The sequence below is a fragment of the Girardinichthys multiradiatus genome, chromosome 9 (assembly GCF_021462225.1).
Source record: "Girardinichthys multiradiatus isolate DD_20200921_A chromosome 9, DD_fGirMul_XY1, whole genome shotgun sequence".
In the NCBI taxonomy this organism is placed as follows: domain Eukaryota; kingdom Metazoa; phylum Chordata; class Actinopteri; order Cyprinodontiformes; family Goodeidae; genus Girardinichthys; species Girardinichthys multiradiatus.
In genome coordinates this window covers 19,814,563-19,826,798 of record NC_061802.1, presented here as the reverse complement: position 1 = coordinate 19,826,798, position 12,236 = coordinate 19,814,563, and the positions used below count along the sequence as shown (strand labels likewise).

At 36.9% G+C, this 12,236-nt stretch overlaps 1 protein-coding gene across 1 annotated transcript; it reads left to right on the top strand.

Annotated features, from left to right (window-relative positions):
• The first annotated feature begins 2,547 nt into the window (after window positions 1-2,547).
• Window positions 2,548-12,152, top strand: alpi.2 (alkaline phosphatase, intestinal, tandem duplicate 2). The gene is made up of 11 exons (XM_047374034.1): window positions 2,548-2,665; window positions 3,107-3,223; window positions 4,164-4,279; window positions 5,684-5,858; window positions 6,048-6,220; window positions 7,887-8,012; window positions 8,140-8,209; window positions 9,562-9,696; window positions 10,788-10,979; window positions 11,095-11,211; window positions 11,531-12,152. The coding sequence occupies exons 1-11, from the start codon at window positions 2,590-2,592 to the stop codon at window positions 11,791-11,793; spliced, it is 1,560 nt and encodes a 519-aa protein (XP_047229990.1). The 5' UTR covers window positions 2,548-2,589; the 3' UTR covers window positions 11,794-12,152.
• The last annotated feature ends 84 nt before the right edge of the window (window positions 12,153-12,236 follow it).

Sequence of the window (12,236 nt, the reverse complement as noted above, 5' to 3'; positions counted from 1 at the left end):
ACAGACATGTAGCCAGTGAATTAAACTGTAACAAAATACAGACTTATATGAAACAAACATTCATGCAAACACTCTAGAAACTCTATCTTTTGGACTATAGATGGAAATTTGAAAACTTAACCATAGTTAAACATGCAAACGCCACACAGACATACACAGACCGGACAAGATTTAAACCCAGAACCTTCCAGGTTTGGGGAACCCCAAAGTTCTAGTCATCTAACCACAGTGGTGTTCTCTAATCTGGGCAATATGGCTTTCTGCCCCAGACAGCACATCACAAGGGGAAGCCATGAGGCAAAAAACTGATCTGTGATTTGCACATCAAACAGGTTTTCTGTCGCTTATGTGCATCTCCAGTCAATGGCAAAGCACTATAATCTGTGGTTTGAACAATATAAATACTGTAAAAAAATGCTGCCATTTACTAGGGGTGAGTGGTAGTTGGTATCTGTCTGATTAAAGGTTCTTTCTGCACTGACTCACTGTACACTGACTACATGCTGTATCTGACTCTGTCTCTCTAAATATCAGAACAGCATTTCATAACTTTAAATCTTTCTGAAAAGTTTGATAAAGTGTTTTTGATTGCAGAATTGGGTTTGTTGAGAGGTGTTGGTGTGTGTGTTTGGTTGTGATTGTTAGGGAGCAAAAATAAGGGCCGGCTCAGGGCAATGTTCATGCATGAAAGGTCACCATAATCTATTGTTACACTGTGCTGCCACAGCATAATAATTCTCTAGATGTCGTTATGTGGTCATACTATGATGTTTTACTATAAACATCAAAGACTAATAGTGGGTTAAAATTCACCAGGGTTTTTTTGCTGAATGAACCTGAGATTACCAGGAACATATACATATATATATATATATACACACATACACACACACACACATATACAGAGATTAATAACATGTAATACATTTATTGGATCCAGTGGCAGATGCTGGTCTTTCAAGGAGAGGAAGCTCAATTTCAAGATCGCTGATTCGCTGATTTCGCTGTCAATCAAAAAGGGATTCAGCCTCAGACAGATCATCATGCAGAAGTTGAGCATCCGGGCCAGCCGAGGCCCGCCCACTGCCCCATAGACCCCCAGAGACACTGAGCGTCCGATGGGCGGGACAAAGCCCAGCATTTTTGCTTTGCTATTGAAGTCACTGTTTGAAGCACTGTGAAGCTGCGGGAATGAATGAGAGGAAAGCTGCGTTGTTACCAGTGATATGAAGCTGATTCTGAACAAAAGTTGAGCGCATGTTTAGTCTATGACATCACACAACAGTAAATATTTGATCACTTATTTAACATTATAAGGGAAACTGAGCTTCCCTTTCAGTCTTGGAGCAATTGCGACTGATTGGACCCCATATAGGATTAATACTATCCTTGTTATTTTGCTATACATCTGACCCACATACAGAGAACACTCCGGAGAACAGAATAAGTAAAGGATGTTTATTGTGACAAAGATAATCAGGAACGTAACGGATGATTCTCCAACTGTATGGGAAGAAGGGAAGAGCACTGGTGAAAAATAATGAATAATAATGAATGAATAATGTCGAACTAAGAACAAGGAATTAATGCAAACAAGAGAATAGCTTACTAAATAGGCGTGGTCAGGTCACCAGGGGAAGGAGCATTCAGGATCCAGGTTTGTAGAAGTTTCTTTAGGTGCTGTTCAGTGTGAGCTCGGAGCAAACAGGAATGAGTTCGGTGTGCAGATGCTTACATTGGAGGGTGGCTAGGGTACGCTTACAGCTTGGTCCAGGAGGCGAAGGTAGCAGGAAACTGCCAGCTAGATGCGAATCCAAACGAAGACAGTAGATAGGAAATGAAATCCTCTGAACGTAGATAGCTTTGATCATCCAGAAAGACTTCCGGACACGTAGTCAGTATTCAGTGACATAAACCCAGGGTTCAGGTTTACTTAGCCTGTGAAGGTGCATAAACAAAATTACAACGAGGTTGAAGAACAAAGCATAGCTTTAGTGTTTGGCTTGAGCTTGTTACCACTGTGGGCAAAACACTCTGGCATCGAAGTGCTGGCAGCCTCCTGCTTAAGTACTCCTCAAAGTAATCAGTAGAATAAGTTGCACCTGTCACCCAGCACACCTGAGAACTTCAGCATCGTCTGAGAACACTGAACACATGTAGCAAGCACAAAAACACAAACACAACCCAGATCCTGACAATCCAATTTTTTTTGTGTCCTCCATTTGAGCTAAAATTATTAATGTTATTGATTTCCAAGTATTAAGCACATTTTAAATGAAACCTGCAACTCTGTAAAGATTCAGAGAGAAAAAAACTCAAAATAATAAAAAAATCATCTCGATAAACTGAAAGCAGGATGGCGACACTATTCTGTACAAAAGCACATAAAAATGCAACAACTGCTGTGTGTGTGTGTGTGTGTGTGTGTGTGTGTGTGTGTGTGTGTGTGTGTGTGTGTGGTTGTAATGCATAATGTCATTCTTATATCACACAGCATGTTCATGTGCCCTTTGCTCATTCTGCAGCTATAAAGGGACTTGAGCGAAGTCACACAAGCACAGTTTTGTCAATTTACCTGCAGCCAGCACAATGGCAAAGACACAGAATCTAATTCTTACAGGATTATTAATATTCATCTCAGCTCATTGGGCTTTGTGTGTTATAGGTAAGAATCTATCAAATAATTCTGTTAACAAATATCAATGTGGACAAAAAAACACTACTTTAAGAAGAAACATGTATTTCAAAGACAACTGTAGACATTTAGCACAATTATGAACTCATTAGCTTGTAATTAAGAAAAAGAACAACAAGGCATTTAATATTGTTACATCTGTACTGCACACCATTTTTAGCGCAGAATATAATGTCAGTGTTATTTCCATTTGGAATTTTGTGTGCAAAGAATGTAAATCATTTAAATGTAAGAACTGAGCAAGGTAATTTATTTGACTTCTAAATTTGTTCATTTTCATAATTCCCTCATATGATCTCTGTCAGTGTGCTTGAACTTCCATCGTTATCCATTTTATAAAGAAAGACTTGATAAATGAACTCACATATTAAATGTCAACTCACCAGCTTTATGTGTTTGTCCTAATTGTAGAAGAAGAACTTCATGCTGATTACTGGAACAACAAAGCGAGAGAAGCTCTTCATGCTGCTCTAAATGTTCAGCCTAACGTGCACCAAGCCAAAAACCTCATCCTCTTTCTGGGTGATGGTGAGTCTTTTCTATCAGTATAGAACTTTTCTGGATCATTTAGTTTGGTTCTTTTTACCATTATTTTACTTCTTTTTACTTTACTTGTATCTTTGTTTATTCAGGCTCAACAATGTTAGCTGAACTTTATAGTTGAACCATTTTTTCATGTGCCTTTAACTGATGACAATGAAAACAAAGTGATGCCATAAAGTGTTTTTGAGAAGTCCACCATATTCAGATGATGTGACACCATGTAGGGTTCCTCTAATAGGTGACACATTTGTGTTAAACATTACTTAAGACATCTAAAAACAAATTGACTGTCCTTTTCTGGTGAAATAAAACTAGATTTCAACCGTCATATCAAGACCATCATTATTACTCAGCACATATTGCAAATTTACAGCAGTATTATGGAGTTCTGATTATAACAGAATCCACTTCATCTGGAAGAAATGCTGATTCAGTGACTCAAGTTCAGGGCTTTATCTGTGTTTGAGATTGATCAATAACACTTCATTACCCTGTGATTTGGCATGTTTATGACAACAAATCACAGTTCTTGTTGTAATGACCAGATGGCAACACTGATTAAAGCGGGAACATAAGAAGGTTATAGTATGATTTCAGTAAATGCAAAGTTTATTGCATTTTTTAAATACAGAGAAAAAGAATTACAAATACGTTTACCATTGTCAATCAGCTCTAGGAGCTAAACATCTTAAAAAGGATAATATAGTTTTTGACAGTGACTGTTAAACAAAAAATGTATTAGTTTTAATTGATACAATAAAGTTTTTAGCTCTGAAAGAAGGGTGAATAATAGTGTATTACTCCACACGTGTCCTGTTTTCTGTGATTGTAAATTACTTCTCTGTCTTTTACAGTCATGTAAATTTCCACATCAGCAGAGTCTTATGAGGTTCACAGAGTACAATCTCTCTGATTCTGCTTTCAGGAATGGGTATACCAACAGTGACGGCTGCCCGTATCCTCAAAGGCCAGCTGGAAGGAAATTCGGGAGAGGAAGGAAGTTTGGTTATGGATACGTTTCCTCACCTGGCACTGTCTAAGGTCAGCTCTCTTTGACTGCACATTTTGATTGCTCATGTCTGAAATAATAGGAAACACATTATTTTATGGTGAAAGCTAACTCTCAGTAATAAAAATAATAATTTATTTATTTTAAACAGAGACAATATACTGTATACATTAACCACTAGAGGAGAGATGCACTGTATCAGGTTATAGCTGTAAGTGCTAATTTCCACCTGTAGTCCCTGAGCCCAGCTATACAAACAAAACAAAATATAAATAAATACATAAAAACAAACAGATGCTATTCAGTATGAAATGCAACAAAAAAAAACACTAACACATTAACATGACTCCATTTAACAAAATATAATACACAATGTCAGGCAGATAAACACAATGTCTATACAACAAGTTATCACATCCATACTCTTAAAATCTCAAAACAGGCAGCTCCACTCACATCAGTTCACATTGTGTGAACAGGTCTGATTTAAAAGAAGCTGTTTTTTGTCATGTGTGAGAACTTATGAAAGTCTGTACATTGCAATACAACTAATAATAACCATTATTTTTGACAAAATAGCATATTGAGCAAACAGAAGCATATAAGATAGATATCAAAAGAAATGTGTTCACCACATTGTTCTTATCTTTTAAAATTTGGAACCAACAAACAAATCTAGCTTATTAAACTGTTATATACTCATACACTTACTATGTTAATATTTTAACAATAGTTTTGAGGGGACAGTTTAATTGTAGCTACATCCTTTTTTTTTATTATACATGGTGTGTTCTGTAGCATTATCCTACATAATGCTTAGAGGTGTTGAGATGGATTTGGTCTCAACCATGAGCTTAGCAAATAACAGTCAATCTGTTCAGATTTTGCAAAATCGAGTTAGAATTGCACCCATAGATAAATGTCATTATTATTCATATTTTCCTTTCTCAGTTGGTAGTGTATTTGACCTTCAGTGTGACGGATTCATCTGTTTGTTAAGTAATCAACTGTCATGACAGAAGGGACCAAGGTTGTCGAAATTGCAACCTGAAGTTAACCTGTTTCCCTGCCCAATACACAAGGTTTTTTGGTAATTACTAAGCCACGGCAAACACAAATATTTCCCCCAATTTGGATATTACACACTTCAAATTTGAGAAAGAGTTCTCTAACAACATGGTCTGACCAAAATTATGTGGCCTTCTGAGCCAGTGCAAAACACTTAATTTGAATTTCGACAGACAATTTCTATTTTTAAGAGTTTTTCTTTGGAAAAAGCAAAGCTAGTCTTTCAGGATTGCAATGCTTTTGTTAGAAATTCCAGCTTTATTTAATTGTGATTCTAAGTTCATGTTACAATCTTTGTTGCAATACTTTGAATGTTTGTGTTGCTTTTGAACTTTGAACAGTTTTTTTGCTATATTTGATGCTCGCAGACCTACAATGTAGACCAACAGATGCCAGACAGTGCTGGCACAGCGACCGCATACTTATGTGGAGTGAAAGCCAACTATGGGACCATTGGAGTCACTGCTGCCACTCCATTGGGTAAATGTAGTGCTGTTGCTGGCAATGAAGTCACATCTATTCTGCACCGTGCGAAGAAGGCAGGTAGGCACCATTATCACCAACATACCTGCTCTTTTCTTCTTTCTTCTTTTAGTATATATAATAGTATAAGACAGCACAGAAGGCTTTTGGGGAAATCATTTTCACTGTAGATTCATTTCATAGAAATTTAGACAAAATGTTAAGAATATTGTTGTTATATCAGCCTGACAACCACAATATTTGTTTTAGGAAAATCCGTTGGAATTGTCACAACAACGAGAGTTCAGCATGCTTCCCCCTCTGCAAGCTACGCTCACTCTGCTGACAGAGAGTGGTATTCTGACAATGAACTCCCCACTGAAGCTGTCCAAAATGGCTGCCGCGACATTGCTTACCAACTAGTTCACAACACAGAGATAGATGTGAGTCTTAATTTATGCATCACTTTCTTGTAACAATGTCCATTGAGTGAATAAATGCAATGTGGCTTGGTGGATCAAACTTCAGCAAAGCTTTCTGAAATATTACTGACTTTTTTTAAAAATACACTACATTCGTTGATCTTCTCCCTCCATTATCATTCTGGTCATAATATATAACTCAGATCAGTTCCATTCATTTTATTTATACGTATAACACCAATTGAAAACAAATGTTTTCTTAAGGCCCTTCACAAAACAAACTGATCTGAATTATTTAGAGAAAAATCTGGTCAGTCTAATCATATAGACAGATTCAAAATCTCTTACATTCAGTACATTCCATTTCTCAACCCTAGTTTTAAAACAGTGCAGTTAAGTTTAATATGCCAACTGTTAAAAAGGAAGGAAATCAAGCCGATTGCATCAAGTAATTTATCTTGCAGGAAATTTTTCCTCTTTAACGAGGATCTGGCGACAGTGGGGAGTGTATTGCAGAGTGATTTACTTCACAGCAGTCCCTCATACTTTAAATGCATGTGGCTACAGTGGAAAGGAAAGACTCCCTTTTAACAAAAAGAAACCATTTAGCAGAGTGCTATCTATGTTAAACAAATGTTAAAGAGGTAATGGCAGTACTACCCTTTTTGATGGCTTTATCAAAGAGAGAAACACAGCTAAACAGATTAGCTCTGAGCACAAACTACAGTCTGAGAGGAGAGTGCTCTGTTGGGAACTTATACATCAATCACATCTCTAAAATATGACGAGCTTGGTTATTAAGGGCTTAGAATATTATTGAAAAGTAAATTTTTTTAGTAGCTTAATTCACTAAATGAAACACATGAATGTACTACATAAAGGCTGATGTTTTCAAGTCTTTATTTCTGTTAATTATGATGAATTTCCACTTACAGCAAATGAAAACACAACACTTGAGATTAGAATATTACATCAGACATATAAAAAAACCTTTTTAATACAGAAATTCAAGTTTAATGAAAAGTATGTTTAATACCTGCTTAAAGGTTATTTTCAAAAGGTTTTTTTAATCTGAAAAAGGAACCTCGTCAGAAGGCATAGTATAATTTAATGATTATGACTGTAGACTAGATTTACAAATGAGACAAAAGAGAAAAGCTAAAATGGAAGAAATATAATCTCTCCTTTTAATTTTTATCAGAGCTCTTGTTGCTTTAGAAAATAACCTTTCACATACATTACACGGTGGTGCAGTTGGTAGCACTGTTGCCTTGCAGCAAGAAGGTCCTGGGTTCAATTCCCAGCCTGGGGTCTTTCTGCATGGAGTTTGCATGTTCTCCCCGTGCATGTGTGGGTTCTCACTGGGTACTCTGGCTTCCTCCCACAGTCCAAAGACATGCCTGTTAGGTTAATTAGTCACTCTAAATTGCCCTTAGGTGTATGAATGAGTGTGTGCATGGTTGTTTGTGTGTTGCCCTGTGATGGACTGGCGACCTGTCCAGGGTGTACCCTGCCTCTTGCCCATAGACTGCTGGAGATAGGCACCAGCTACCCTGTGACCCACTATGGAATAAGTGGTAGAAAATGACTGACATACATTACAGTATCAGAGCAAAGGGACAGTATACTTGCATAGGACTTAACAATTTAATAAACATGCAAACTTTTATCATCTTTTTCAATGCAGGTCATTCTCGGTGGAGGTCGTCAGTATATGTTACCCAGAGAAGTATCAGATCCTGAGTATCCGACTGAGACCGGATCCCGGAAGGACGGAAAGAATCTTATTCTTGAATGGGCTCAGAACAAAACAGTAAATTTCATGTTTATGTCCATAATGCTTGGTTTGAAGTATTCTATAATACTGTATGTATTTCTGGATTTTAAACATGAGCTTATATCCTTTTTAATTTTACACGTTTTTTTACTGTGACTTGCAGGGTGCTAAGTATGTTTGGAATAAAAGTGAGTTTGATGCTGTCAATCCTCGGAAAACAAACTTCCTTCTAGGTAAACTGGTATTCAATATTCTAAAACAAAATAGGATAAAATAACTGCATGACTTGCTTAAAAGGTCTTCTTCCAGCAGTTTTTCTTTCACGAGAACAAAAATAAAAAATAACAGAAACAAATAAAATGACCATTTATCTAAAGTTTTAGATTTGGATAAAATTAAATATGTCAAAAACACTTTTTGTTTTAATCACATTTTCAGCTGGTTGGTGAAAATGCTCATCCTTGCCATAAATAGAAAATTATGTTGCAGGAGGACAAAACTATACATGACTTGATCTGTCACATCTCCTGATTTTGAAGCAGCACCCCTCCATTACCAGTGCCAATTCAGGTTTTAGCTCAGAGATGCGCCACAAATCGATGTTACACAGGTAAACAGGCTGCGAACGTACTTGCAGATGTAAACAATTTGTCCTGTTTTCCTCAGAATAAACATAATGGTGAGTTGACACAAAGATGCATAAGCAGGGAAAATGAAGTGCTTTCTCTAAAGTGACTGGCTAACTGCTACAGTATGTTGTTCAGTAAATGTATTTACAATCACTCCATTTATTCTTATTATAGTAACTGACACAGAACAATAACAATTCCCAATCCATTTCTGTTTGATGTTTAACCAGAAAGGTCAGAGTTCAGGAGCTTGCATTGAACACCACGGCTTAACAAGGGTGATTCAAGTTTGAAGTTCACATTAACATGAATTTATGAAAAATATTAACTGAAATAATGTATCTGCTAAACAGCTGGTCTAATCCCAAAAACAAATTTTACTACAAATGACACAACATACCAATTAAGGTCGCCCAGGTGGTTGGCTGCTCTTTTCAGCTGCTCAGCGAGCTCAATGTTGTGGCTCATTCCCCCCCTCATCTGTTCAGACTACAACACTAACCGCTTCCTTATCCCTTCCAGTCTGTCTCCAGAAGAAATCCTGGCAGTAACCTGGCTGTAGATCCCCTTATTTCTATCTTTATATCATAAAGCCATTGAGCTGCAGAATTCCCACTAGGCTGTAATGTGCTGCGGACCTGAAGCGAGTCGTCTGCGACTTCCCATGTCCTTGACATTTTTTTGTCAGTTTGTTTTTATAAAACCAGTGCACTAACTATTTAACTAGTGTCAAAATTGTACTCTTAGGTAGGAAATACACAAAACCTTTAAAGAGGTGCATAATGGTGAGATGATCTATGAGGTTCAGAAAAATAGAGTTTGGAGTTTGGTGTTCATCAGGTTACATGGAGCAATATAGGAAGAACTCCTTTAACTTAAAAAATTACATATTTAGAAAGAAATCCAGTCTATCTTAGCTTAAAAATAAAAACATTTCAAATTCTCTCTGCATTCAGGTTTGTTTGAAACAAAAGACTGTCGCTATGAGCTGGAGCGGGATTCGTCCATGGACCCTTCGCTTACGGAGATGACAGAGAAGGCAATCAAGATTCTCCGTAAGAATCCCAAAGGATTTTTTCTGTTTGTGGAAGATAAGTATAATTATACACACCCAGAATTTAAAGCCCTTTTCTGTTTGTGTTGCTTTTGAAGTTTGTAAAACTGGCATTTCTTTTGTTGCATAGATTTATATTTTAATGTTCCATATTTTCTATGTTTTGTCTTGTTCATCTTGTGTTTATCTCATGTTTTTGAATAAACACAATATCAAATACTCTGCAATTAAACTTTCAAACACAAATGATTCAGCATGAAACATTATTCAGTTTTATTAAGTGAGCCATCGTTTACTGAAAGGGATAGTTAAGAATTGTTCGTGGGAAGTTCTGTTAAAACAAAATCAGGAGGTAATTTTATACCTGCAGTAAATACCTTTTTCCGGCAACACTTAGTGTCCATTTTCATAGCATCTCAAGAAGCTCAATGCTGTTTATACAAGTTCAATTTTATGAGCCTTTAAACAGCCACCATGTTTGCATTAGATGGGTATTTACAAAGTAGCCAATGATAATTTTGACAGGGAGCTAATGTTGGAGTTGGTGCGCCACCAATACCATGTGTTTCAAACATGCAGGTCCCTTACTAAGAAGGGAATGTGTAAAGGGTCTCAAGTCACAGTATTGGTCTGATACAACAGTAAAACAGTGTAAATATATATTATATCATGCAGTTAGTATGACTGTATATGCTTTACTTGTGCTGTTCTCTGTATGTGTCTCACACAGAAAGATTATTGGCAGCGAAAAACCAACTGCCTTCAATTCCTGTGTGAATAGTCATTGGCCTTTTAGCAAATCCCAGCATAATGCAAATGTGTCAATAGTCTAAAGGTTTTTAAAAGTACATGTTCATAAATCACTGTGATATTTTTTAGATCAAGGTAGAGATGGTAGATGTCTACTTTTGTCGTGGGCCCTTTCAGACTAGCAGTTAGTTTCAGACTCTAGGACTAACTAATCTGGATTCAAACTAAATAAAGATGCTAAGAAAGTTATGTGCAGCATGTAGAACCCTGATTGTGTCTAACATTTTAACAGAAACCTACTACAAAATATTTCAAACTATTCCTTTAACAGATGGGCTTGTGGCGCTTATGGGTCAGTGTTCTTCTCTTGAACCTTAAGGGGGAGAATTGATCATGCTCACCATGGCACCCAGGCCAAAAAGGCTCTCCATGAAGCTGTAGAGTTTGACCGTGCAATTGGGCGAGCAGCTGAACTCACCAGTGAACTGGACACACTGACTGTAGTCACTGCTGACCACTCCCATGTCTTTGCCTTTGGAGGATATTCTGCCAGAGGAAACTCCGTTGTTGGTAAGAAGGACTATGAGAAAATGACTCGCAGAACATATACAGAAGTTAAAGTAATTTCATGTTGTCTAAATGTGTAAGTTTAAACAAAAACACCTATTTGTTCTGTTATCCAAAGGAGTGTCTCGTTCATTGGCCAAGGACAAGAAGCATTTTACCACTGCTGTGTATGGCAATGGGCCAGGATATCAGATTGTTAATGGAACTCGGCCTGATATGAATGAGTCAATTTCATGTAAGTACATGCTGATGATCTTTGTAAAAAAATGAAAAGGAGGCAGCTCCACCCAATGGTGTGACATGATTCTTTCTGCATATACTCAACATGAAAGTAAGATACTGTTTTATTGCAATGGCCTAATAAAACATTAAAAAAAAAACGTTGTGTAGATAGCTGTGACATGTTTGTCACTGATAGATAATATTTTATTTCCAAGGGAGTTGTCTGAGACTTCAAAAATTCCCACTCACAAGCTAACAGTAGGTTTTCAAATTCTGTGCAAGAAAGCAATGAGAAAACCAAAACATGTCCTCCTCTGCTATTTCTCCCACAGCGATGAATGACTACCAGCAGCAGTCTCCTGTCCCTCTTGAGTCAGAGACCCATGGTATAGAAGACGTGGCCATCTTCGCCAAAGGACCAATGTCTCATCTTTTTCACAGTGTTCAGGAACAGAATTATATTCCACATGTCATGGCTTATGCTGCCTGCATAGAACCCTATGAAAACTGCAATCTCCCAGGCAACAGTGGAGGAATTCACCCCAGCCTGCTTCTCCTTCTGATGGGCCTTCTGCTTACCCTCTGCTCTGCCTGAGATTAAAATCCCAACAGGATTTTAAACTTTTATTTTGGCTTAAACATAAATTATTGTTGACATAGTCCTGTACATACTTTAAATGCTTTGCTAATGCTCAACTTTAACCTTCGCAGCCATTGAGAGTAATTAATTTTGTTCAGCATTGAGATGAAAAACGTTTTCTTTTAATGCTGAAAATAAGAGCTTTACACTATAACACTGAAATAGGATTGTAATTTTTCTAATGTACTATTTAAAATAACTAACTTTGATTTCCCTAATAGATTATCAGCTTGTTTAACATGTCCTACTGCCATGAATAAATATAAGCTGGAAATAAAATAAAATAAAATAAAAACTGTTATAATAAAACATTAGAGTGTGTAGGTTTTAAATTGCTGTTATTTTATTTATTTATTGTTAACCGCTGTCTTCGTATGTGTCATGGTATTCTCGACTTT

Excerpts from the sequence above, each read along its gene's own strand:
- alpi.2 (XM_047374034.1), top strand. The coding sequence starts at position 2,590 with ATGGCAAAGACACAGAATCTAATTCTTACAGGATTATTAATATTCATC. Across the intron at positions 2,666-3,106 it reads TTGGGCTTTGTGTGTTATAG|AAGAAGAACTTCATGCTGAT; the intron begins GTAAGAATCTAT and ends TCCTAATTGTAG. Across the intron at positions 10,980-11,094 it reads CAGAGGAAACTCCGTTGTTG|GAGTGTCTCGTTCATTGGCC; the intron begins GTAAGAAGGACT and ends TGTTATCCAAAG.